Source organism: Chamaea fasciata, unplaced genomic scaffold, assembly GCF_029207755.1.
Source record: "Chamaea fasciata isolate MVZ Bird 193981 ecotype frontalis unplaced genomic scaffold, bChaFas1.0.hap1 SCAF_2, whole genome shotgun sequence".
NCBI lineage: Eukaryota > Metazoa > Chordata > Aves > Passeriformes > Sylviidae > Chamaea > Chamaea fasciata.
Window position 1 is genome coordinate 41,904,797 of NW_027094087.1, and position 24,745 is coordinate 41,929,541.

Genomic DNA, 24,745 nt, shown 5'->3' on the forward strand with positions numbered 1-24,745 from the left:
ATTGATTTTTCTGAATGCAATTACAATAAGGCATATTATACAAGACATAGCAGCCAGATCAAAAAATGACGATTTGCAGGAACAACTATGGGAGGAAAAATGTAAATTGTACAATACCATGTCTATTTCCATGGACCTAAAGAGATATATTAAGGGACAAATTAAATAAATCATGTCACAGTTCCATTTCACTTGCTTAAGTATTCAGATCATTGCATTACTGTGTTAGGAATGTTATTCAAACTTCCTTTAATATATTTCTGGCCCATATGCAAAGCTTTGTTTCTTCATTTGTGAATGTACTCTAGTAAAAGTAATCACATACACCGATAGATGAATGACCTGCGATGTTCATCTGGTTAGCTAGTTTTTCCTCCAAGCAGTGTGATGTTTTTATCTGGGAAATAAACTGTAAACTCAGCACCATGTAATTAGTTCAGCTGTCTGAATACACTGCCATTTCATGGCATCTAAGAGGTCAATGTGGCATTGCTGAATATGGCCCCAGACCTCCAAAAAGTCTTCAGCCATGTAGAAGCTAGAGGGCAAAGAAGGTGAACTAGGGCATTTCAAGTGCAGGAGAAGTCTGTGTTTAGGAAGATGAACTAAGATGCCTTGCAGAAAAATTGCAATTTAACTTCCTTTCTCACATTTTTAAGAGAAGTCAGGAGCGCAGGCCATGGTTGAAGACCCTTCACCAGTTCATTCTGGGCCCAAATAAAACATGAAAAACTGTTTTAAAGATCACAACCTGGACCTGTCAAGCATACACCAGATGGTAACTCAGCCTCCTCTGTCTCTTTGCTATTTTATTAAGCTGTATCACTTGGTACCTCCTTAGCCTACTGAACAGGAAGAAATGTGTTTTGAACATTTTTGATGCTATATTCTCCATCTAAAGACATACATTTATATCAGGCACACTTTATGTGTATGCCCTTTAAAAGATGCATGGTTCACTCAAAAAGAAACAGGCCAATTAAATAATTATACTTCCCTTAGACTTTACGTTGCTGCCAGTCACAAAAATACCCTGAATTTGAATAATCAGAGTTACACACAGTATTCCAGACATGATCACATAAGTACCATATGCAACGCCACTGATATCTCCCTGTATCTATCAGAAACAGTTCTTTCTCTTTGTCACAGGTCATTAGTGGGTATAATCATACACTTCTCGGTCAGTACATTTCCATCTCTTTTTCTTCTGCTGTCACTTCTAAATTACGAGTTTCCAGTTATTACAAGAATACCTGCAATTAATCCTGGCAGACATCGCTTATCCTTTCATCCTACCTCTATTTTATGTGGTCTGGAGGCTGCTCTATTCTTCCCTTCTTTCATTTGGCTCTTGTTGTGTTGGTAACAACTCTCTGTTTTGTGCCATCAAGAGATGTAATTTCTTCTTCTCTGTGCTAAGGCCTTTAATGAAAATACTGAATCAAAATGGTCCACAACTTCAGTTTCAGTACTACTTAGCCTGTGCATCTCAAACATGCCCACATCTTAGGAGGCCAATAAAACAGAATTAAAGTATGTGATCTGCTCATACATACTGGGTGTGCAGACCTACAAGAATAGCTTCTTTATTTGGTATATTTATCAATTTTCTCTACCTCGGTACTGAAATTAAGGGGGAATGTTACATGTGAGGAAACTTAAACAGTCCTTTCCACTTAAAGCTGTTACTGAAAATGTTTCAGATTTCATCCTGCCAGGTCTGTGCCCAGGTACTCAGGTCAACACACAACAGAGTGGTTTTCCCATCAAGATGACAACAGCCTTCCAAGTCTTTCTTGTAAAACTGACCTTGGCCCATTGCTGGGTCTTTTTTTATTGCCTTGGTCCATACTTCTGGGGTTTTTTCCTAGGCATCGGGAAAGTGCTGTGAAAGATCACAGGAAACTTGTTTGTCCTGAGTCATTTCAGCAAAAATCTTCTTTTCTGATTGGTCTCCCAATGAAGATGACCTCTTTTCCCTCAGACCAGCTTTGCTGTCCAGACTGCATATTAGCAGCAAGTTTCCAGCACATTGCACTACCTCCAGATGCCGGTATGACTTCCAAATTCTCTTTCCCGTTCTTTTCCCAGCCTGCAGATCATCCTGGACTCTCTTCTTCCAGTGTCTCCCATATGAAAATACAAACACAGGCTTTTTCTTGAAAGCTCTATCTACTCAGCAACTTGTCCGGAATGATATCCGTAGGGAATGGTATGAAAAGAGGGGATAAAAAAGTATTACAAGAACCTCTGGCTGGGACACTCTCCCAGATTCCTGCAACAAAGGATTAGTGGCTTTCTGAGCTGACAATAGCATGCAGTTCTACACGTTTGAAATCAGCCGATGAATCTATCCTCCATCAGCTTTTCTAATTGCTTCTATTTTAGTCTTTTAAATATTCTGTTGGCATTGAGAGCCACAATTTGATTACACACTCGAAGAAAAAGTGCTTTCTCTTCCATTACTTGTTTTTAATCTGCTGCCTGTAACCTCATTAAATGCCCTCTAATTCTGCCACTATAGGAAACACAGAATAATCATTTTCTATCCCTTTTCAACATAGTATTTAGAGATTTTTATCATTGTCATGTCTCTTCAAACCTGAGCAATTCTTTCCCATATGATTTCTGGAATAGATGCAATAGATTTCATCATTGTTGTTGTCTTTGTCTGCACAAATTTTTATTCCCATTATATACTTCTCTCAGGATGTTAAGCTGAAGGCACTTCTTACATTCCTTGCATTCATATAGTCACATAAAAGAAACTTTATAGGAGAAAGTAAGATCTCAAAATGTAGTGTTATATTCATAAAAGAGTAACTCTCACAACTAATAAGTCTCTGATAATTGTCTTTATCATAATTTTCTGGTTAACACACAGTATTCTCAAATATATTGTGGACAAGAACTGACTCCCACATACTGGAGTCATTAAAATTCCCATCTAAAAATTTCAGAATAATTTTCTGGAGTAATTTTCAAGACAGGAATAGAAAAATTATCAGTGTCTTCCCTAGAAAATGTTCACCAGGCTTAAAGCCAGCAAAAATACATGAAATTTCAGGACATGTTAGAACCTTCCTTAGCTTTAGCTTTAGCTTTAGCCACACAAGGGCTAAGCACATTTAGAACAAAAATGTCAGAACTAATCCCCCAAAAACATACAGAATTGATTGAAATTCCACTTTCTCCCAGTAGCACATTCTGCAGAAAAATAGTGCAACCGATTCAAGTTAATAGTCTTCTGTAAAAAATAGCAAAGCAGAATGAGTCATTTTCTAAGTTGTGGATATAGAAAAGTTTAAGAAGGAATGAAAAAGTGGGCAACACGAGCAGCATTTGTCAAGCTGACGACACTAGAGCATGCCAGCTCCCTTTGTTCCTGCACTGGTGCAAGGAGCTAGTGCTGGGCTTTCCCAGCAAAGTCACCTGTTCTCACTCTGCTCTCCCAGAAGGAAATTTGCTTCTATTCTGTTGTTCCACAGAACCAAGAACTGAACAATCACCAAAAAGAAATCAGATGTTGTCGTATCACCCACACTAGACATTTTCTTTCCAACAATCTGTTAAATTTCTTGAGAAGCTCTGCTTCAAAATGACAGAAGTTCAGTCGAGAACAAAGGCTTTAGTAAGGTTTTAGCATGGCCATGTCCATGAAAACCAAAGATTACATATCAAGGGATAGACACAAAATGCATTTGAGCAGCTAGCATTTTGTTATAACATATTTTACTTGTCTGTTGTTTAAAAATACATTTGGATTTGGGCTAAAAGGTGAGGTTTGAGAAAAAACGTTCTTTTCCACAAATACCTTCACTGACTTCTTGGAGTGTTTCCACTGAATTGGGTTTTACTGTATTTATATTCTGCTCTCCATAGATAAGCCATAAACATAAAGAAAGAAAATTTCAGTGATGCTTCATAACTTTTAATAGACTTTTGCATGATTTATTGATGTAAATATACTTCAAATAACCCGTTGGACATTAAAGGGCAAATGAAATGTTTTTTCTTTAACAGACAACTTGGAAATGAACAGTATAAATAGAACATAGTCATCACCACTTTACTTTATGTCATTCCAATCTACTATCAATTTCTTTTCATATACAAACTTTTTTGTAGTCTTGAATACCTAGAAAACTTGCATAATGAAACATGTTATTTACACTGTCTATGAGTCACAAATAATTACAAATAAAAAGAATACAAAATTATTAAAATGTATCATTACATAAAAACAAGGAAGATACAGTAGATGTTCTGATTAACTATACTTACATATTTGTACATATATTTCTAATCTGAAAGTGCTAGATGATATATCTGATGATTTTGATCAGGAATACTAGTTCTTATGCTTACACTACTGGAGAGGAAGCAATACTTTCAGACATAATGATCCACTTAAGAAACATTTATGGAACTGTGTAGGATGAAATGTATTCATTTTAAAAAACAAAAATAAAATATCTGACATTGCAAAATATAAGCATTTTCATTCATGCCATTGAGATACATTGTATATTAAATCAATACTGTAAGATGGCATTGCAAAGAAATCATAATAGAGCTATATAACATTTTAAAAATAAGCAACTCACATGGCATTTGTATCATAAAATAGCAGATGCACAGTATTATTTACATTGCAAACTGAAGAGAGAATAACCCCATGAAACTGCAGCAAACAAACTGTTCGAAACACTGATCACAGACCTGATTCATAAAATATGTAGGCATGTGTGTAGGATGTGAGTAAAAACTGGTTCTGGACGTGTTCTTTGTGCAGGCTTAGGAACACCACTGGTCAGTCCTGGTTCACAATAAGATTCCAAGCTCCTATCACAAAGCCTTGCTGGAAACTGAACCCTACTTGCCAAGGTCCAGCAGGGTGTTTGGGTATTGACCACTTCAGCAACCAATCATTAAACAGTGGTTATTAAAAAGTCAAACACCTCCTGCCCTGTGGCAGTATTACAGCTGCTCAGTATAAAATTTACGTATGGAAACTGAGATGGAACTCCTATGAGATGGCTGATCAGTGTTGACCACTGTATTTGAACGGTTTTAGTTCCACCTCTGGAACAGGAAATTTGATAAATGAGCTCTGCCTCACAGTCGCCCTCATTTGTTTCATTTTTTTCTTCCCTTCTTATTTTCCTATATTTCCTAGAAAGTTTTCATGACACAAGAGAGAATAGGTGGTACAAATCATGTACTCCTGCAATTGGAATCTGAAATTCCAGTTGCTGTAAATTCCATTTTTCTCAGGATTTGCCATGCTGAACTGCATTGACCATGTGTCTGCACTAGCTGAGCAATGTGCCAACGTGTTGTGCCTTTACGCATGAGCTCTACAGCATAAGGTGAGCCCAGTGAACTTGAAAAGTTGGTCTGCCCCTACCAATAAACCTAAAATATCCTTACAAAACTTCTCACCTGAGATACAGGTGAGAAGTTGTATACCTGAGAATTGTTCTGCAATGTTTAGTGTGGTCTTTTATCCAGGATTTCCAGGCACTGAGCAGCCCCAAAAAAGCTACTGACATGGTTGAAGAGATGTCAAAAAATTCCAGACAGGAAAAAAAAAAAAAGGTGCCACAGAAGAGATAAACCGTATTCTCTGGCAGGGGAAAGCAAGTCTGCAACACACTACCAGATGCAGTCTGCACATTTTAGAACTTGAGTAATGCAGAGACACAGACCTAAGTTTTTGTTGGTTTTCTTTTCCTTTTCAGGCAATGGGAGAAGAATAATAAATACAGTCTGGTATCTTGAGCAGCCAACAATGTAACTGAACTGGTGCATTTCATACTGTGTTATTACATTGTTCAGAAGAACAAGCTCTGTCAATGACTCCCAGTGAATTAGCTACCTTTGGGACTGCTAAAGTGTGGATGGATTTGGTGTCTGGATGGCATTTGCTATGTAATTCATACAAAGTCACCAGGTAACTTTTTTTTTTTTGCTTTGGAGATCTTTTGGCTTCAAAAGAAAGACAGTGAAGGAAGAAATAAATATCTTATGAGCAACTGTTAAGTATATCAGCAAATTTTAATGAGGAAAAAACCAATTCAATAACTTCCCCATCATATCACTTTTTTAACCACATACACAAAAATTTCTTGATTTGTCCTAATATTCTGTCTTCTTTGATCACCTCTTCAGTGATTTAGCTCTGAAATAGAGGCGTCCTGGTCACAATCAGGATCAAAATATTTTTGAGTGACCTTTCTCTGGGGAAACATTTTTTTATGGCTATTGTACTACTATTATGACAAGAATTAATTAAAATGAGATACCTACCACTGGATGAGGTCAAATAAAGTGACAAACTGTCTTGAAGAAAACCTGTATGATTTTTTTTAATCTAGATAATTTCTCCACTACAGTACACTTCCACATACAATGGAAGCAGAAATTAGAACAACTTCTATGAAGACGTCAGTGTCTATGGCAAAGGCTTCATAAAATATATCCATTATAATGACTCAAGAAACTGCACAACTGAATAAGCAATGCAAGAACTTCAGAATTTCCTCAGCTGAACTTCAAAGGATTTTTGCTGTTTTGCTGATCACTAGTAACTCATAAATGAAATTTTGGATATATTTATATTTATGAATCAGGTACTGTGCAAAGGTCATGCACTGAAATAGCTCATTTCTTTTCCCTTTGAAATGCATTAATGGGGAATCAGTAGGATGAAGCCCACCACAAGTAAACTAGAAGCATGACAAAAGAGTATTTGTTGAATGGAAATGTTACTGTTAGTATTTAGACAAGGCAAAACTTTCCTCGGTCCTATGAAGAACATGAAAAACCTGTATTTTGATTATAAACATTTATATGAATACTAGCCTAAAACTAGAGGCATTGAAATAGAAGATGTATAGTATATTGTATATTGCTTTTCTTATAGAGTGTACAATATGTTTTTAATATGATGACAAACAAGTAAAATCTTTTAGGACAAACTAAAAGGACCTCATTGTAACAAACACCATTTAGAGCAGGTCACACAATGAAAGCGAGATGTCAAGTCACGACACAGCGCAGGCACGCTGTTAAAAGATAGTCTGGAGTATTCTGAGAAGGCTGTTTTATCCTTCAGCTACCTGTTAACAACATACCTGCATGAGTTTTGTAAAGTTTTTTCTTCTTGTTTGAGGCCTTCAGAGGCTTTGAAAAAAGAAGGGTAAAAAAGGTAAACTGTCCTCAGTTACACTTTGGAAGAACTGTATCACCAAAGCCTACTCAAAAGGAGGCAAAAAGATTAAATTAAGAAGTACCAATAGAAGTGGGACAGAACAAGGCTTTTTTGTTTCCTCTAAAGAAGGCCCAGGCTATTGGCACTGTTTGCATTTGCCAGCAAATAGAAGTGGCTTATCAGGAGAAGATTCAGGAAAGGCATTCACTGATCTCTCTAAGCCTGCAAGATTTACAAATAGCATCTGCTTTTCCATTTCCCAGCAACATACAGAGAAAGACCCTTTGCTGTATGCAGGTCTGTGTAAACAGTTAGACACAAAACAGTAACTTTAAGACAAGAAGAATAAACTTTAGATTACATTTTTTTTCAGAAGCTCATAGGATCAACAGCTATCAAGACATACATTCTTTTATAGGAAGAGCAGTACAAATGTTAAAGCTTTTAAGACCGTATATAGTTCACTGCACACACAATTTTCCCATGGCCTACACATATGGCACATCAAGTTTTTACACAGACTTGTGTTCCCATGGAGGGATTAATACTGAATTCTGAATGTGTGATACTGGTGCTGCAGCCTCGAATAACTTGTTCAATGCAACAGCACAGGCCTGGTCAGTACATACATCATGCACTTCAACTGCTCACAGTCAAAGACACAAATGACAGAACCAAACTTCACTGTTTTGTTTTTGTTTGGTTTGTTTGTTTGTTTTTTCTTTTTTTTTTTTTTTTTCAAGTAGGTAAGTCTTTGGTTAGTAATAAAGTCAGTTAGTTTGGGGAAGCAATCATAACTGAAATAGCAACTTTCAACCAGAGGTACTTACTGGAACTTCCAGACCACAAAGTCTGCCAAACAAATCCCAATAAAAAAACTGAAATGCAGCATGTGATAGTTTGTATGGACTCTGCTTCTGTTGGCAGGTGGATTCCTTTGCTGAACAGCTAGTCACAGGACAAGTAATCAGATGCAATTTTGCAATAAATCCCTTGATTTCAGTGTGGGAAGACCCAGGCTTATATGCTTTCTGAGCTTTTCTGTTCATACCATCTGACAGTAAAACTCTAACCCACCCCATCACTTCCCAATAGATCACAGGCTGATGTTTTAAAATAATGTTCAGATTTACAGAGCACTAAAATTAATCTCTTAATCATTAAGTTGACAGAAATCTCCAGGGACACTGCCTTACCTCCCCTGTGTATTACTAAAATAGAACTACTGTCATTCATTAGATTATCCTTTGTCTGTAAGAAATTTTATACAAACAGGTTCAGGTTCACAAACATCTCAGTGCTCTAAACCCTGATAGAGCTCTAGTATTCTTTAATGGCATCCAAGATTATTTTAATGCTAAGCAACCATTGTTGATAGTGCAAGGTTGTAATCTTATTAGTGCAGAATGCTTGTACAAGTCTCTTCAGATAAGCTTTACAAAACAACAATACAAACAGTATTACAGAACTACACAAAAAGCTTTTGCACCCAGGGGATGGATATTTGTCCATTTCCACAGGAGTCCAGGCTTTCAGGTGGTCAATATTCACATCTTAGGAGGACCAAATATTTTTATCCAGCATCCAGAACAGAAAAGTTTGAAACAAGACAAGCAGCAATTCTCACCATTCATAAAGCTGAAATTAAAACAGTTCTGTCCCTTTGGTCTGCTCTCAGTAAATGACACACCAGCAATGGGTGGCTCATAACTCTTCCTAAAATTCCCACTCCCAGAACTGAGCATCATGAACTCAAGTGAAAATCGATCTTACTACAATCAAGTTATCTTCACATATGTCTGGCTCTGTTATTACAGATGTTTGTGACCACCTTAGATAGGAATTAGCCCTCAGATTTTACTTTGGCAACACTGAAATTAAAGGGAAAAGCTAAAAGACACAACTCTAAGGCATCAAAGTTAATTGTCCTCTAGCATTACTTTACAGAGGAAATGAAGATGAACCTGAATGAATCACCAGTTAAATCACCAATTTCAGCTGGTCCCTGCAAAAACTGTTTAAACAAGTATCAGAAATGACTTTCCACTCACTTCCTTGAATTTCACAATTCCCGATTAGAAGGGAGAGTCAGAATCACAGTCACAGACAATTGGAAAATTGTTATCACATCTTCTGGGTGAGATATTGCATGCAAAGTTCAATTTGTTCTCAAAGGCTTTGGGAAGAGACTGAACCAATTCTTGGTAGGCCCAGGCTGTGAATTTCATGCCAATATGAGCTTATATTGGAGAAGGTTCTCCTTCATATAAATTAATCCCGCTGCAATACATAAATATAAACCAGCAGACTATTTTTAGTTGAATTCAGTTCCTTCTCTAAGGTTGGCCACAGAGGCAGAGCAAAGTGACAAAGAGAGTAAGGAGATTATTTGTGGCTGTGAAATAATTGGCTGGACTCTCCAAGATGGTGATCTGAGAAGGCCTTAATATTTATGTGTTGCACCCGTGAATTGCACAAACAGAACACACATAGCCTCTTCAAACACTATGGGATCCTGCAAAGAAGAACCTTAGCAGAATTTTAGTAAACTGTTAGAAAGGTTAAATGTATATCAAGAAGGAATATAGTCAGTCCTAGCAGTGGAGCCCACCATATTCAGGAAAAAAAAACCCCAAACAAAACAGTAACTGTTCTCTTAAAATATTTTGTTGGAAAATACTTGTGTCATTAATCTCTGGACTTTAAAGAAACTGAAGTTTAAAAACTAAAGGGATGAAGATGGCCATGCTTTTCACTGAAGGAAGGATGGATGCTAAAGGTGCATGATTTGGTTTAGAGCAATCCCAAGGGCAGGTGACAATCTATCGGTAATATCTCAAGAGAGCTATCAGACAATGTCCACATATTTTATATTATTTATCCCTAACGATATGTCTACAAATTTAAGCAGTGATATCATGTTCTATAAAATACAAAGTATGCCATGGAATGTGTACATAATGTGTAGGATGTGCGATGCAGATAACTGCTGCTGCCGCTTGTCCTGACATTTCTGTTCCACCACTGAACCTTAAGACCTTGCTAATAATGGTACACACTGAATGCCAGATGAACAGCATTGATGCTAATTAAATCCCAAAATCAAGATTACTCTTGACCTCTTTTACAATGAGGACTTCTGCAAGAACAGAAATTTGCAAAAAGAATTCTAGTTTTAAGACATCCAAAAGACAACGAGCATAAATACTTTACAAATATTTTTCACGGTGATTTGCTTTGCTGACCTAAGTTATTATTTATACCCTACACTTGTCAGTGCCTCAGATCTGAAATGCAGAGATTTTATAACAGGTGTGCAGAAAAGACACATACTACAGAAAGAATTTTTAAAGAAAGGGGTGAAGGTTTTTCCTGAGCTATGCATAGGTCAGCTTGTGAACACATAAGTAAAAAGAATTACTTAAGTCATATTAGAAACTGCATGCAACTACTGCCAGCCCTGTCTTTAGCTGAGACCCAGACCTGTACAGTGAAGAATTTTTCACCTTGACCAAACAAGCTGAGGTTCCCTATCTATACTGGATTGCTACTCCTTCAGGGTCATACATGGTGGAAATTCCCTGCTGCAGAAAATAAGCAATTGAAGAAGAATGAAGAATAAGGAAGTGGTTTGTTTTGTTTAGTTTGTTAAATCCAAGCGAGAAGCAATACGAACTTACAAAATCATGGCACAGAGGAGAATTCTTTAAAATGCAAATGTTTGAGGCAATGGAAAATAATTACCCACTTTTTAGTAAAGATATGCTGAGGTTTGGAAATTTGCTTTCACTGTAGCTCTGTTATTAGATTTGGGTTTTGGGAGTTTAGTTTTTATTTTTCAGTTGAATAAATTTAGCAATAAATTATCTCCTCCTCTCTGCTACAAAGAAGATGGAAATGTCAAGCCAAAAACTTCTTTTTCAGTATTCAAGAAATGGCTTTAACATGACTTTCAGTGCAAAACTTGAGGGTCTGAACTTTGAAGGGATTGCAGACAAACTGATTCAGCTGATAAAACAGAAACTGCAAGGGGATTTAGAAGGTGAATAAAACAGAATTAAGACTAAACCTTGTTATTCTTCTTTGTGATTGTTTTTAATGCAATTTTATGACTAACTTGCTTTCAGCTGAGCATTTTTTGTCGCTTTTTCTTCAGATGTTAAGATATTTTGATGTATCTTACCTCTGTTACTGAATTCACCCTTCTCTGGCAAGCCCAGTGTCTATTTTTGGTGTCCATGAGCTACTAATCCAGTTTCTCTGACAACTGCAATTTGTTGGAAGAAATGACTAGTGTTACGTTGTCTCAGAGCTATGAGCCTGTTTGAGAAATCAGCTTCTTAGCTGACCTTTAAAGCAAGTGAGAATAATGTGCCTGCAATTCCACAGGGTTTGGATTTCATTATCACAGCAGTGCGTATGAGATGGGCTGGCCCTGCTGCACAACTCTGCCTCTCTGTTTTGTTTTCCTGGTAATTATAGAAACTGTTTACTGTACATGGAAAATCTGCAAGTTTTCTCAGCTCTTGAGGACAATACTATTTCTAAACCTTTTCTCTGGAGAATAACAGTTCACAGTGTGGAGGACTGCATACTATTGATTCTTCTCAAGAGGAGCTTTCCCACGGACTGTGACTGTGGTGAGAATCATCACAGATGTCCAAGGATCAGAATGGCAACTGCAAACAGCAGAGAGAAGTATGGGAGCAGTGTAGCAGAGTGGCAGCCCTGGTTCTTCCCACTCCTCTCCAGTTCAGAGCCTGACACAAGTCCCTGTGGGAGAATCGGGGTACTCCAACTGCATAACAACACAAGTATGATTCAGGACAGGTCAGATAGAAGCTTTAGTAACTCTGAAAATAGTGAGGGAATGTCCAGCCAGCACCTCACCCTCTGCTTCCTTTTCTTTCCCAAGTGGTTGCAGACACTGACCTATTTACTGTCTCAAGAAAAAAAAAAATTGGTGAGGAAAACTGATCATTTCAATGCTAAAAAAAAAAAGATAAACATTTCTGGGATGGATGGATGGATGGATGGATGGATGGATGGATGGATGGATGGATGGATGGATGGATTTATTAAGTAGCTATTCCAAGAAGGAACAGAGTAATAAATAACATGACGGTTTAGAGAGATGGCTCTTGGTGAATACATCAGATAATACATACACTAGTCCTATCTTAGAGCTGAAGTGGGCAGTTAGCAACAATCACAGATTGTTAGTTTTAAGCTGAAAGGAATGTTCTTATAACTAGAATAAACCCCCTAGCCAGACTTCTAAAATCCTAAATATTATTAATTTTACTGTCACACCCCTTTGAATCTGGTTGAAACCTGGCTCTTGCCCCTGTGTCTTTGTCTCCATATTGATGTTCTATTCTTTACATCTTCTCATTCTTAACAGCAGTGGGATTCATCTCACCTACAGCACAGCAACTAATCTGAACTAGTCCTCCACCCCCACAGAGTGGTCACTGGGGAGGAAAGAGCAGAGGATATCTAAGGCAGTGGTTTATCTCATCCCTAAGACTTTCTCCAGAACAGCTCACTCTTTGAAATGCCAGGATGTCTGCACTGACTGTAAAGGGAACTGACTAGCTCAGACCAGATGCAAGTTTTAGATACCTAAATGCAGATGAGCTGAATTCCACTCATATTTACAGCAACTCCCCATACCCTTGGTTCTCTAGAGGACCCCAATGCTGTAAGACATAAGAACAATAAGGAACATTCTAACAACAAAAACATTAATGGCTGCAACTTAGTGAAGTCCTAATTTTCCAGCAAGGCAGCATAAATGTCATGTATTAGAATGGGAGTTTTGTCTAGAATGGGTTTTGTTTAGACTTCAGTAAAAGGCACAAGGGTGTCTTGTCAGTAAGCACATTTAAAGCTTGGCTTTGGGATGCTCTGTCTCTTACTAAGCTCTAAACAACTGAGTTAAATTTTGGCCTTACTCAACATGATCTGCATGGCATTTCTGCAGAAGCTTCTGTGTAAAATACTACTTCCTTGGAAATTTACTGCAGACAACTAATTCTTGGTTGAATGTGCATTTGAAAACTCCATATATAGGACTGTTTCTGAAGGAAGGGTGTGAATTGCAGAACATCTCACAGACTTTGTACCTTCTTATTACAACAGTATTCCAAGCTTTTATTCTGTTTAGGTATTTCTAAACAATATTTACATACAGAGAAAAGCAGTCTCCATTTTTTTAAGAAGTGCTAACATTTATCCCTATATACTTTTTAAAAAAGACATCCTTACCACCACCTCCAAATTTTCACTTGGCAAAGTACCTCACTTACCCTGTTTCACATCTAGTGTTGCATTCAGCATTGAACCACACAGAGGAATCCTTATTCCTACCTCCAGAAAAGCCAAATAATACAAAAAAGTATGACATTCTTTGCATTTAGACTTTCTAAATTTTTCTAAAATTTTTCTAATTTTACCCCCACAATTTTTCTCTTTGAGATTCAACTCTTACTTAAAATAAAAAACTCAAAAATCATGCATTTCTCACGGTATTCCACTAAAACTTCAAGGATTACAGACTCTAAAATTCAACCTTACACCCTCAGAGTTCAGGACACTATGTGCAATACTGTCTTGCACTTTGTACAAATAATCTCTGTGTCATCCAGCTTCCAGATAGATGAAAGCTAACATCAGCACCGCATCTATGTACAGCGGCCCTCTCCTACACACAGAATTCACTTTCTTCAGATGCTTCTCATTTATACACTTGCAGGACCTACAAGAAGTTTCCAGAGAGGAATGTTCACACACTTAAACACTGACAAGCACATGGGACTTAACTTAGAGAGGGGATTTCTAACCCACATTTCCAAAACTTCTTTAGGCATTTAGAACCCCAGGATCATTCAGCAAAGTCAGATTTAACTTTCAGGAAGAGCCTGTGTTTAACCAGAGAAAATGGGATTGAGAAGTATGCCCCTTAATGTGGCTTTAAAAATGTTACCTGCTTCTTCTTAGGAAATGCAAATAATCTGAACTGGGAAGCCATGCTTTCAGCGTACAGTTTCAGAATTATTTCAATCAACCAAAAGTACCATATCAATTTCTAAAATAAATATACCTGTCAGTACCTCCTTTTTCTTTTCCATATGTTCTGTTCTCTCATGCAATGGCTCACATCTAAAGAAATCTCTACTTGATGGTTATTTATTTCTAAGCTTGATCTTTTGAAATAAGTTCAGAAACTCTGATACTGATTTAACAATATGTTCCAATCTCATTAGGGAAGGAAAAAATAATACCTTAGGGAAGTACTGGTAATAAATAAATGCCAAAATGGATTGAACAGTATTTGGCCTCTATTAATCACTTTTAGCATCATTTACTGTTGTGTATAAAACAGAAGTCATCCATTGTATATACCTGTCTGGTTTATTACTCCTGTTTATCATTCCTGGATATATCTTACATCTATTACCCATACTTATTCCTGTGTTTCTAGGATGTGAGACTAGTCTTACTCAGTGGGCAGTCTTTTAAAATACTGTGTACATCCAAAACTCTCTTTGAATTCTGGTCTATAGTTCTGATTTTGCTCTTCCTTACTTAAGTAAGTATCAACATATACTTTTAGAAAACCAACAAAAAAACCCACTAACTCAAAAAGTCAAATTATTCACTACATGCTCTTCTTCTCTGAGGAAGAGGATGGAAAGACAAACAGTACATGTCAGGGTGTTATTTTGCCATTTAATGTCTCACTGAAAAGTGATTTGTTAAGGTGAGAGGTGTTTTACAGGAGCCTACATAGAAGAGATTAGCATGGCTTTATTTATTGCTTCAAGAGTAGTCATTAGAGAGTATTGCTAAGGAATAATTACCTAGAAAACAAGTAGCTCAATGTGAGACCTTCTGCTAATGGAAAGTTAATTTTGGGGCTATGAATTCACAAAAGCACAAAAAATGTGTGCTAATGATAACCTGGCAAATATCTCTCTGTTCTTTAGCATCTATATAAGTTATTACCATCTTGACTAGAGGATAAGGTTTATGCAGGCACTCTGGCATACAGTTCAGGTGAATGTGGCACATAGGTTTTGGCATGACTGGGCTAGGGGCTCAAAGCTCAAAACCTTCTTTAAATCACAATCCTAATGGCATCCCAGAGCTGTGACTGGCAGTGCTGTTATCATATGAAAAGGGTTCGGACACCAGGAGGGATTTGCAGAACCGCAGTAGCCCATGTTCCTGACAGTCACCATGGCTACAGTGGTAACATTTTATTTATCCTGGAATATGCTTATCTATCCCTCTGACACTTAATTTGATTCAATTTATTTTGGCCAGTGCAAGATGCTGTAAAGCAGCACAACGGAAGATTTGAGACAAGACACAGCACTTGGGCTGAAAAGAATGTAATTCAGTGGGATCAGTCTCACTTATCTTGGCCATCTTAAAAAACAGATGTCCAGTCAAAGTTTGCCATCTGTGGCCACTGAGAAAGTTAAGCACACTCAAGGATTTAGGCAGCCTCATACTCTTTCTAAAGCTGAGGGGAACAAGTGCCTGAAGTACTTACCTGTCCTCCAGTTTTCAAAAGAAACTTGATTGTTGGAATGCCAGAGGGCCAGACAGCTGAAGGTGCCTGCTGCCGCAGCCAAGGTAATCGGCATGTCCCTCTTGATTCCTGTTAATTCCACTGCCTCCTTGCTAGCCAGGGAAGACACTTGTTTCTCTGAAATCCTTTCTTCTCTTCTTGTCCAAATTAAAACACGTTCAACCTCTCTCTGCCTTTGGAAACTAAAATCCCTGGAGGAAACAGCTGGTTGAACATCTGCCTCCACTGATCCTTTCGTTAAGGCTGCCAGCAAAGTTGCCACTTTGCATCACATGTTGCGTTGGGCTCTCTAATGTGAACCCTAGCCCAGAGGGAAGCAGACTGAGATGCCTCACGCTGTTTTCAGAGGCCATTTTGTTGCTATAGTGACACAGTGACACTGACCTGGACCACAGATAAGTGGAGGTCAACCTGTCTAAGCCACAGGAGCAGGTTATCATCTGCAGACATGAATGATCCATTGCCTGTGACTGAATTGCTGCATTCCTCAGTTTCACTGTTTCTCTTGCTTTCAAGCATGATTAACAGCCAAGCCACAAAAGATCAATCATGTATATGAGGTTAAACACTCCACAGATTTTTGTTGTAAGCCTGCTCATGCATTGCAAATTAATAACCCCGTTAAGGAGTAACTGCTATCTGCACAGATAAATTTGGTGCTTGGGGAAGCTAAAAAACATGCCATGGGCTGTTAATGCACTGACTTCACCCAAATCCACCAGTGATAACTTGCACTGTGGTCATTTCCCTCTAAGGATGTGAGTGCGTGCTGTGTCACCGTAGCAGTTTTGTCTTTGCTGCAAGAAGAGCACTCTCTACAACTCCTTATCACTCTCTACAACTTCCTGAAGGGTGGTTGTAGACATCTGGGAGTTGGTCTCTTTCTCCAGGCAGCAACTGACAGAACAAGAGGACACGGTCTCAGGCTGCCTCAAGGGAAATATAGGTTGGATATTAGGAAGAAGTTTTTCACGGAAAGAGTGATTAAATACAAGAATAGTCTGCTCAGGGAAGTGGTGGAGTCACCATCCCTGGACATGTTAAAAAAAGACTGGATGTGGCACTCAATGCCATGATCTAGTTGAGGTGTTAGGGCTGGGTTGGACTCGATGATCTTGAAGGTCTCTTCCAACCTACACATTCTGTGATTCTGTGAGCAAGATCAGCCCTTTAACTCCAGTTATTCTTTACATGTAAGCAGCTGTGTCAACAATACACGCTAATTAGAACAACAGGAATTACTCACTATGTCACATACAGTGTGCTAAGGGAAGGAAAATGGAGGTCTTTTGGAGAGTAGAACCCTGACCAAGAGCAGGACATAGCATGCAAGATGATGGAATTAACAACAGTAGGAGAAGCCGATCAACTCCTGCTTGTTGAGTCTACTGCAGACTCAGCATCTTCAATTCATCCATAGCCTCTCCTGTCACAGGCACCCAGAATCCTGTACAGCATTATGAATAATGTATTACCTTCAGGGACAGGAACCAACTGTCTCTGAGTTTGACAAGCTTTTTTAAACTTCTTGTTTCGCTGCTAATTTAGCACATTGCTATTTCCAATACCATGCATGCACAATTCTGCAAAAGTTCACCAGAATCCAGAAAGGAAGCCAGAAGCTCTGAGACTGCATTAGGACAGGGAACTAGCTCTCCTCAGTGAGCTTTGAGCACTCCTAAGCCCTCAGCAGAGGTGAGGTAGTGGCCTGAGACTAGAAGAGGAGAACTCAGAAGATGTCCTAAATTTGCAGGGCTGCTGCTGGATTACAGACTGCTTGGCAGGACAATCTGCATGAAGCATGTACACGAGACAGCTTGTGGCAGCTGAAGAATCAGAAAGCTGTCCAGCAATTCAACTTGCCTCAACAACCAGTGGAGGTCCCAGACTCATTTGCAATTCAAAACAGCAGGTTTTGGTGCTATTTTTCTTTTCATTCATTTTTAAATTGCCTGAGAGAAGGGTCTATTCAGAGCAAGAAATATACAATGTGAAATTGGTTATCAGAGTTTACTTCTTAGTGCAGTGCGGATACTTTTAAAATGCAGGCAGAATGTCATGGTTATGCACTGCTTGCTTTATACAGGAGAAAATGGAAGATGGATGTTAAATACGCCCAATCCTGCTGTTGGGCTTGGTAGGGAACACTATGAGCACAGGAGGAGATAGCACTGTGAAATGGCACGTGCACACACATGAACTGCCATAGACTGTTAATGACTCAATCACAAGGATTTCTTCAAAACAGGCAATTCCCATACAAGATTTCCAAGATTTTAAGAGCTTTGGTTTTCTGTTTGCAGAGGCATGTTTCCAGGCTTCAAAACAGACTCAGATCTGAAACTGTATGTGGGAATGAGCAGAGTAGCCAAAACCACAATCACAGTTAATGACAATCAGCTCTTTGGAATTAAAAATGAAATATCCTTTGGGATCCTGCAAGAAAACCACACTTTTGATAGTCCTGGCTCAGTAGCAATTCTCCCATGCAGAGGTTTTTGTCTTTGAACAGCAAACTTTACCAGAGGGATGCAGATCAAAATTTATCCACCACCCTACCACTTCATCATTATTTCCTTTTTTCTCTGAGTTCATGATCTCTGTGAACTGCACCACAGAAAAGCCTGCATGATGGGAAGCTTCAAGCAGATGGAAAAATGTGACACAAGATCTGTATTCTGGGGAAATGACTGTGGACTGTATTTACTTTGGCCTCCTGATTTTTGTAAAGAAACCAGCCACAAAGAGACTGATGAACCCAGCTAGGGGGGTTCTTCACATCACCTTCCCTTTGCCTTGTACATGCAATACAAAACAGATCTCCTATTTCTTCTGCACAGAAACTCAGGACAGCAGATGTGGCTACTTGCAGCTATGTGAAGAAACACAATAACGCAAATTTTTACCCAGAGGAACCAAAGATCATCTGTTTTATAGGAAGTAAAAAATAGAAAGAAAATTCCACCTAGGGAATATGATTTCTGTAATCATTTCAGCACCTCTTACCTCTCCACCTCATCATCTCAAGGTATAAAATTCTGAGAACCTTTCTATTTATGAAGACAGTACCAGGAAAATGAGAACCTTTTCCCTATCACTAAAAGTAAGTGTTGTTGGAGAGAGGTTGAGTCTGACTACCACCTAATCGACATGACAACATGAATCTTGATAATAAGTTTCATTTAACTTTGTAAAGGTGTCCAACAAAATAAGCTTGCAACCTAATATGAAAGGCAGCAGACACAAATACTAGTTTAGAAAGTGCTGAGAATTTGTTTTACACTTTCATCACATTGACATAGAAAAATGTCCCCAGAGAGCCTTTTTATTAAACAAACTTTTTTCATAACATCCCTCATCATAACACAAATAACACAATACTTAGCATCTGTGCTGCAGTTCTATATACGTCACCTTTACATAAGCTTATGAAAAACGAACACTGTATTTTTATACAGTCAGTGTACTCTAATTTGGGGAGCTAGATGATTTATTTGCAAACACTGTCAATGTATTCATGGTGATACTGATACCAATTTTCAGTTCTCACACAGATCTTTCTGATTTTAAAATTCCTTTTCCAACAAAAGTCTCTGAGAGGATGAGGATGGGGATACAAACTAGTTTTGATTGCTTCTCCAATTTGCTAGTAAAACTAGCATTTATCCATCATTTGCTATGAAAATGATTGCATTGATCAGGTGAAGAATTAACCCAGACATTTCTTATTGGCAACTGTAAGAGACAAGGTATTGAACTACAAGCTTTTGGTCCAAACCTCTACATTTGTACTCTTCACCTGGACTGTGGGTGATGAGAAGAGAAAAAAAAGCTTGGCCAGATAGACTGGGACTCTGACATCAGCACCTACTGAACAATGAAGATGTGCCAGGGAAGTCAGTCTGAAATCTAAATCTACTAAAGGCTATTTGAAAAAATTTCTCTCTAGGGAACAAAGTAATGACATCAGAAACATGGATTTATTAGCTGGGAAGTGGCATTCCTCTTTCAGTGGTGAAACATGAACTTTGATCCATTTATGATTCTTACACATCTCACTGGTGTTCCCAGGGTAAAAAAAATGCATGCTACATCCTGTGTATTTGCAAACTAATGACTATAGGCTAAAACTTGTTATCCTGTGCAGAAAATTCTCAGATCTGTAGTTTGGATGGAAATTCTACAACCTCAAGCTTGAACAGTTTTTGTAAGTCATTTTTTCAGATAGGCCACAGAACTCCATATGCTCTTTATCAAGGTAGACAAAAAGCACAACTCCTCTAATCCCAAGAATGCTCTAATACCAATGGAAGAAATCTTTAACATCAGGATCCCACTAGAAAGTGTGGGAATTTGCATTAAAATAGGTTCCTGGGCTAATTCCCATGCATCTACCTTCCTCAGGAAAAACTCACCCCTGCAAAGTAAGTTTAGATGTTCTATGCTGAAGTCTGTAAAGGTTCAAGATAGTCCTTTCTCATCCAGGAAGGCTTCCTGGCAAGAAAGCCTGAAACATATTTAGTACAGGCTAGCAGCGCCATGCTGACTCACAGGGGCTTCTGGTTAAAGGGTAGAAACAGAGAACTGTCATTCCCTTCACAGAAAGATCCAGCTGGATAATCTCGAAATGTGGTGAAAGTTATTTACTTATTTTCAAGAGGTGCCTCATGTTATGACTACTAAATCCATAAGCAAACTCATTTCTGTTCTGGATTAGAGAAATGCAGAGTTTCTCAGGCCTCCTAGTTGCTGCTGAGTCTTATCTTTGATTAAAGTGATTAAAGGCCCACATACAGCTAAGCCACTTTGGAATCACAGCACAGATTTTAACTAACAATCTGCAAGCTCAGAACATCACCCACCCCAGTGTGATACAAAGGCAGCACACCCACACAGGAAAACTGACCACCATTACTTTTGAAAAATAAACCTGAGAAATAAATAATGCCTGAAAATGTGCCAGATACACAACTTGCTTGAATTGGAATAACTGAAGACAATATTACTATTTGTATTTTCAACAGCAAAGAATTGGCCTTTTTTTTTTTTCTTAATGGTCTTGGACTAACAAAAATCTTGAGCTTCCATTTGCATTAAACCTGGAAAAGTACTGCCCTTCCATTTTTGCTCTTGTTTTGATCTAGATAAAGCAGGGGACCTTCAGCCAATCCAACAATAGAGGAAGTCTCCAAATGAACAATCATTATTAACAGAATGGATTTTCAACAATCAGTCTGGACAAGGAGCACAAGTCCTATTATATATGGAAAACCAGCATCTAGAGAGCTTCCAATGTCTGCTGGAATTCCTCAGAATAAGTTTTCACAAGACCAAATTGTTAGAGAAGTTCAAGGCTTCTACCCAAAATCAGTTTGGCTGATAATTAGAGGGCAAATATGTCCCATTGAAGAGAACTTATCTGTTTGTCCATGCATTGATCTTCTGCGCTTTGTTTACATTGCCCTGGAAGGAATGGACATACAACACTGTAGGACAAATACTGAACATTATTTTACATAAGAAGACAGTGCTCATCTAAAGCTTTAGCGTAAAAACCAGATAAAGTGATTTACCAAAGTGGGGGTTTTATTATGTAAATATTGATTTTTTTTGTTGCCCAAAAAAGTCAAGAAATGCCTTCTTCCCACTTGTATAACAATAAGGTTTGATAGGTAGAATGTATGAAATATACAGTAACTTCTTCTGAAAAGCTATCTAAGCTCACTCAGCTTACAGTATGTGGAATGTAATTATCCAGAAAGTGAAATATGTATAAAAATAGGTAAAATTCCTACAATATTTGTACTGAATCATAATTCCTCCTGCCAGGAAGGTTACAATAGCTCTACAGTATATGTATGAAATGCTTGTTCATAAAGTTAAAAAACATCATTACCTTACCGAAGAACACATTAAATACAGGAATGCATAATCAGAACTGACTCTCAATTCTGCTTAGCTGGTGCAAATCTACAGAGAACCATCATCCTTTCTGCACAAAACAAGACCAATCTCTAATTTGAGAGTTGGGGTTTTGTTGTTTTGTTCGCCATAGAGGGGCCAGACTGAAGTTTACGAAAGAAATTCCTCTGGAAGTGGAAGTACATAGTTTAATTTTTTTTTCCCTATCTCCACTTTGTTTGCTGACAGCAGTTACCCACCTTTTAAAATGATTATTGCCTGACATTACATGGAGCTTTCTACTGCCTGTTCAGAAGAAGGCAGAGAAACACAAAGAACCTCCAACTCCCCGGCCATGACCCAGTTCTGGGCTTGTGCTTTTGTGATGAGTCTTTGATCTGCAGCAGGCCTCATAGGCTGGTCTCCCGGAGGAACATAGTGCCGATGTTGTAAGACACCTTTCTCACTCTGGCAGATGTGATGGAAGGTTTTGGCGGCTTCTGACCACTTCTGACCTCCAGGAAGTAACAGATCCCAGGAATTTCCTTTGGGAAGTTTTCTGGAAGCTCTTCACGGGAACGAGGGATAAAAATAAAATTTTCCTCCTTTTTCAAAAGCCTGGAGAAAAACAAAACAGAGGGATACAAAACACTGTAAAACACATTCCAGAAATGCCTCTTTGGAAGAGGTGGATCCTATGTGCAACCAAGTAAAAATGAGTTTACGCTATTACGTAACTTATAAAGAAATTCTAAGTCAGTATCCTCAGCTGATATATATGAACTTATCATCATTAACTTCAAGAAGCTCTGTTGACTGAGACCAGCTGAAGGGATGGCTCAAAAAAAATTCTCTGAAAATCAGTGTCAGTATTCAGAAAGTAATGTACCAGAAAGAAAACCAAATTCATAATGATAGTTGTCCAGAACATATCATTTGGCTTAATTAAAACACTTTATTGGGCAGAAATTAACATTTCAGAGTGTTAATTCCACCACCAGGTTTCCCACTGGAGGGCAGGTATAAAGGTGGCAGTGCTGAGGAGCTCTCATAGACAAAAGCAGGGATGTCAGTCTGTGCCCTTCTTACACTCAGTAGTACTGTCTTTTATAAACTGGGTTCAAACACAGTAAATCCAACTTCAACAGCAGAATCAAATCTGACACTACTCATCAACAGTATCCATGGGTTTAATCTAGGCTATTTGGTTGGGTCAAAGAGGGATCCAGGTTGCCTGGATCCACAAAGCCATCTCCTGGCACGCCTGCCCAGCTGGTACAACACCACAGACCTGATTACGCTGCCTTCTATCATTTGCCATCTTAGCCATGGTGGAGAAATCTCTGTCTGGTTAGACCTGAAAATTTAGGGCATCTTTATCAAATATCTTCCCTAGAACTAGCTGGACTTGTAAGATAAAGGAAGTAACTCTATACATTTTCCTTTTGTTTCCAGTTAATAAAGTAAATTAAGTTAGTGGTATTCAATCCCTTGCAGCATTGAAAAGAGCAGTTTTGAGACAATGAGCAAATTCTGAGCACAGTTGGATATACAAAAGCATTTTTCCTCTTTCCCCTCCAATGGTATTTATTCTTTCTCTCAATCAGTTTGAAGCTTAAAAACATAACTGGGAAGAACTTTATAATTTTGTGGAATTTTGTAATAGGTACATTATTTAATGTCTGTAAAGTTGATTTGTGGAAAATGAATGAATGAATGAATGAATGAATCCTGTTGCCCGTATATGCAGTGGCACTTCCTTTACTGAGTACTTTTCATGAGTTTTGCATGAGACAGTCTGTGTGAGCTTATTGAAATATAAAGGCAATTTTTTTGCCAGTTTTTAAATAATCACTTGGTTAATAATCACCAACAAAGGTTTTGCCTTTGAACTTCTGTGGAGAACTTTTTTTTTTTTTCTTTCTTTTTTTTTTTTTTTTTTTAGAACTTTTAGTGTGTGGTTTGAAGGTCTGGATTGTCAATTTTATGATCAAAATGCTGCAATCTTTTCTAAATTGCATGAATGTTTGTGGAGGACTCTATGAAGAAGCTTCTCTCTTTTCATCTCTGCAATGTTTGTAGTAAATATTTTGTTAAGTCCAAACTACAGACTTAATATACTGAAATAACTCTTCACAGCTTCCCAAGTTAGATTCCTGCATGTAACAGCCGAAATCTTAAAACTTTCTGAGCTAAATTGGTAAGCTTTCACTGTAGCCACTCTTCCCCACGCTGACAATTCACTATGGAGCATCTGGCCTCCCTAAGATCACTGGTTTCCTCATCAGAGTCTAACACGATCTAATTTTAATGACACACAAATCAAAACTGTAAAATATATCTATATTCTTTGATTCAGGTCAGGCCTGGCACTAAGATAAGTTGATATTTTACACTACTTCCTCATAGAACAAAAAAGTGCAATATATTAATTACCCATTTTATTTTCGCTTGTTTTGTGAATTTTAACTTGGTTACAATATAATGCTCCAGAACTGATAGACAGTCTTTTGAAGACTCTTCCACTGCTGTGGCTTGTGATAGACTCCACATCTTTGTATTAGATGCCCTGCTTGAATCAGCCTCTAACCCTCAGAAATTGTCCAGCTGACCTTCATTGGGATAACATTTCAGCTCTCAAGCAAGCATGGCAGGAAACCTTCATTACCAAATGTCAATGGAAGTTACTTCTGATTACATTCTACCCAACCTACTTTACACTTCTAAGGGGAAAAAAAAATCTGGCTTCTAGGATAATACTATTTAAAAGATTTTCATCGTGATGAAAATGACCTCTTGCTAGAGTTCTCCTAAAGAACAGGTTCTTCAAATTCTTTAAATAATATGTTGGTCCTGACACTTGGCTTCCCAGTCTGGGAATAAGATCAAAATTCAGAAATTGCCTCTTAATTTCTTACATCTTTGTGTATATACTAAAGAAACAAGTTATCTGCAAATTCTCAGTGCTTATCAGTGAGGATTTTTTTCTGCAAAATTTCCTCTTACTTTTAGGCCACATGTGA

General features: G+C 38.1%; 1 protein-coding gene across 1 annotated transcript in view; it reads right to left on the reverse strand.

Annotated features, from left to right (window-relative positions):
• Positions 1-3,928: 3,928 nt before the first annotated feature.
• Positions 3,929-24,745, reverse strand: part of GUCY1A2 (guanylate cyclase 1 soluble subunit alpha 2) — a 152,429-nt gene continuing 131,612 nt past the window's right edge. Inside the window, exon 8 of the mRNA XM_066175775.1 lies at positions 3,929-22,340. Coding sequence (XP_066031872.1) covers positions 22,133-22,340 — 208 coding nt within the window. The 3' untranslated portion in view covers positions 3,929-22,132. The remainder of the gene's footprint in view (positions 22,341-24,745) is intronic.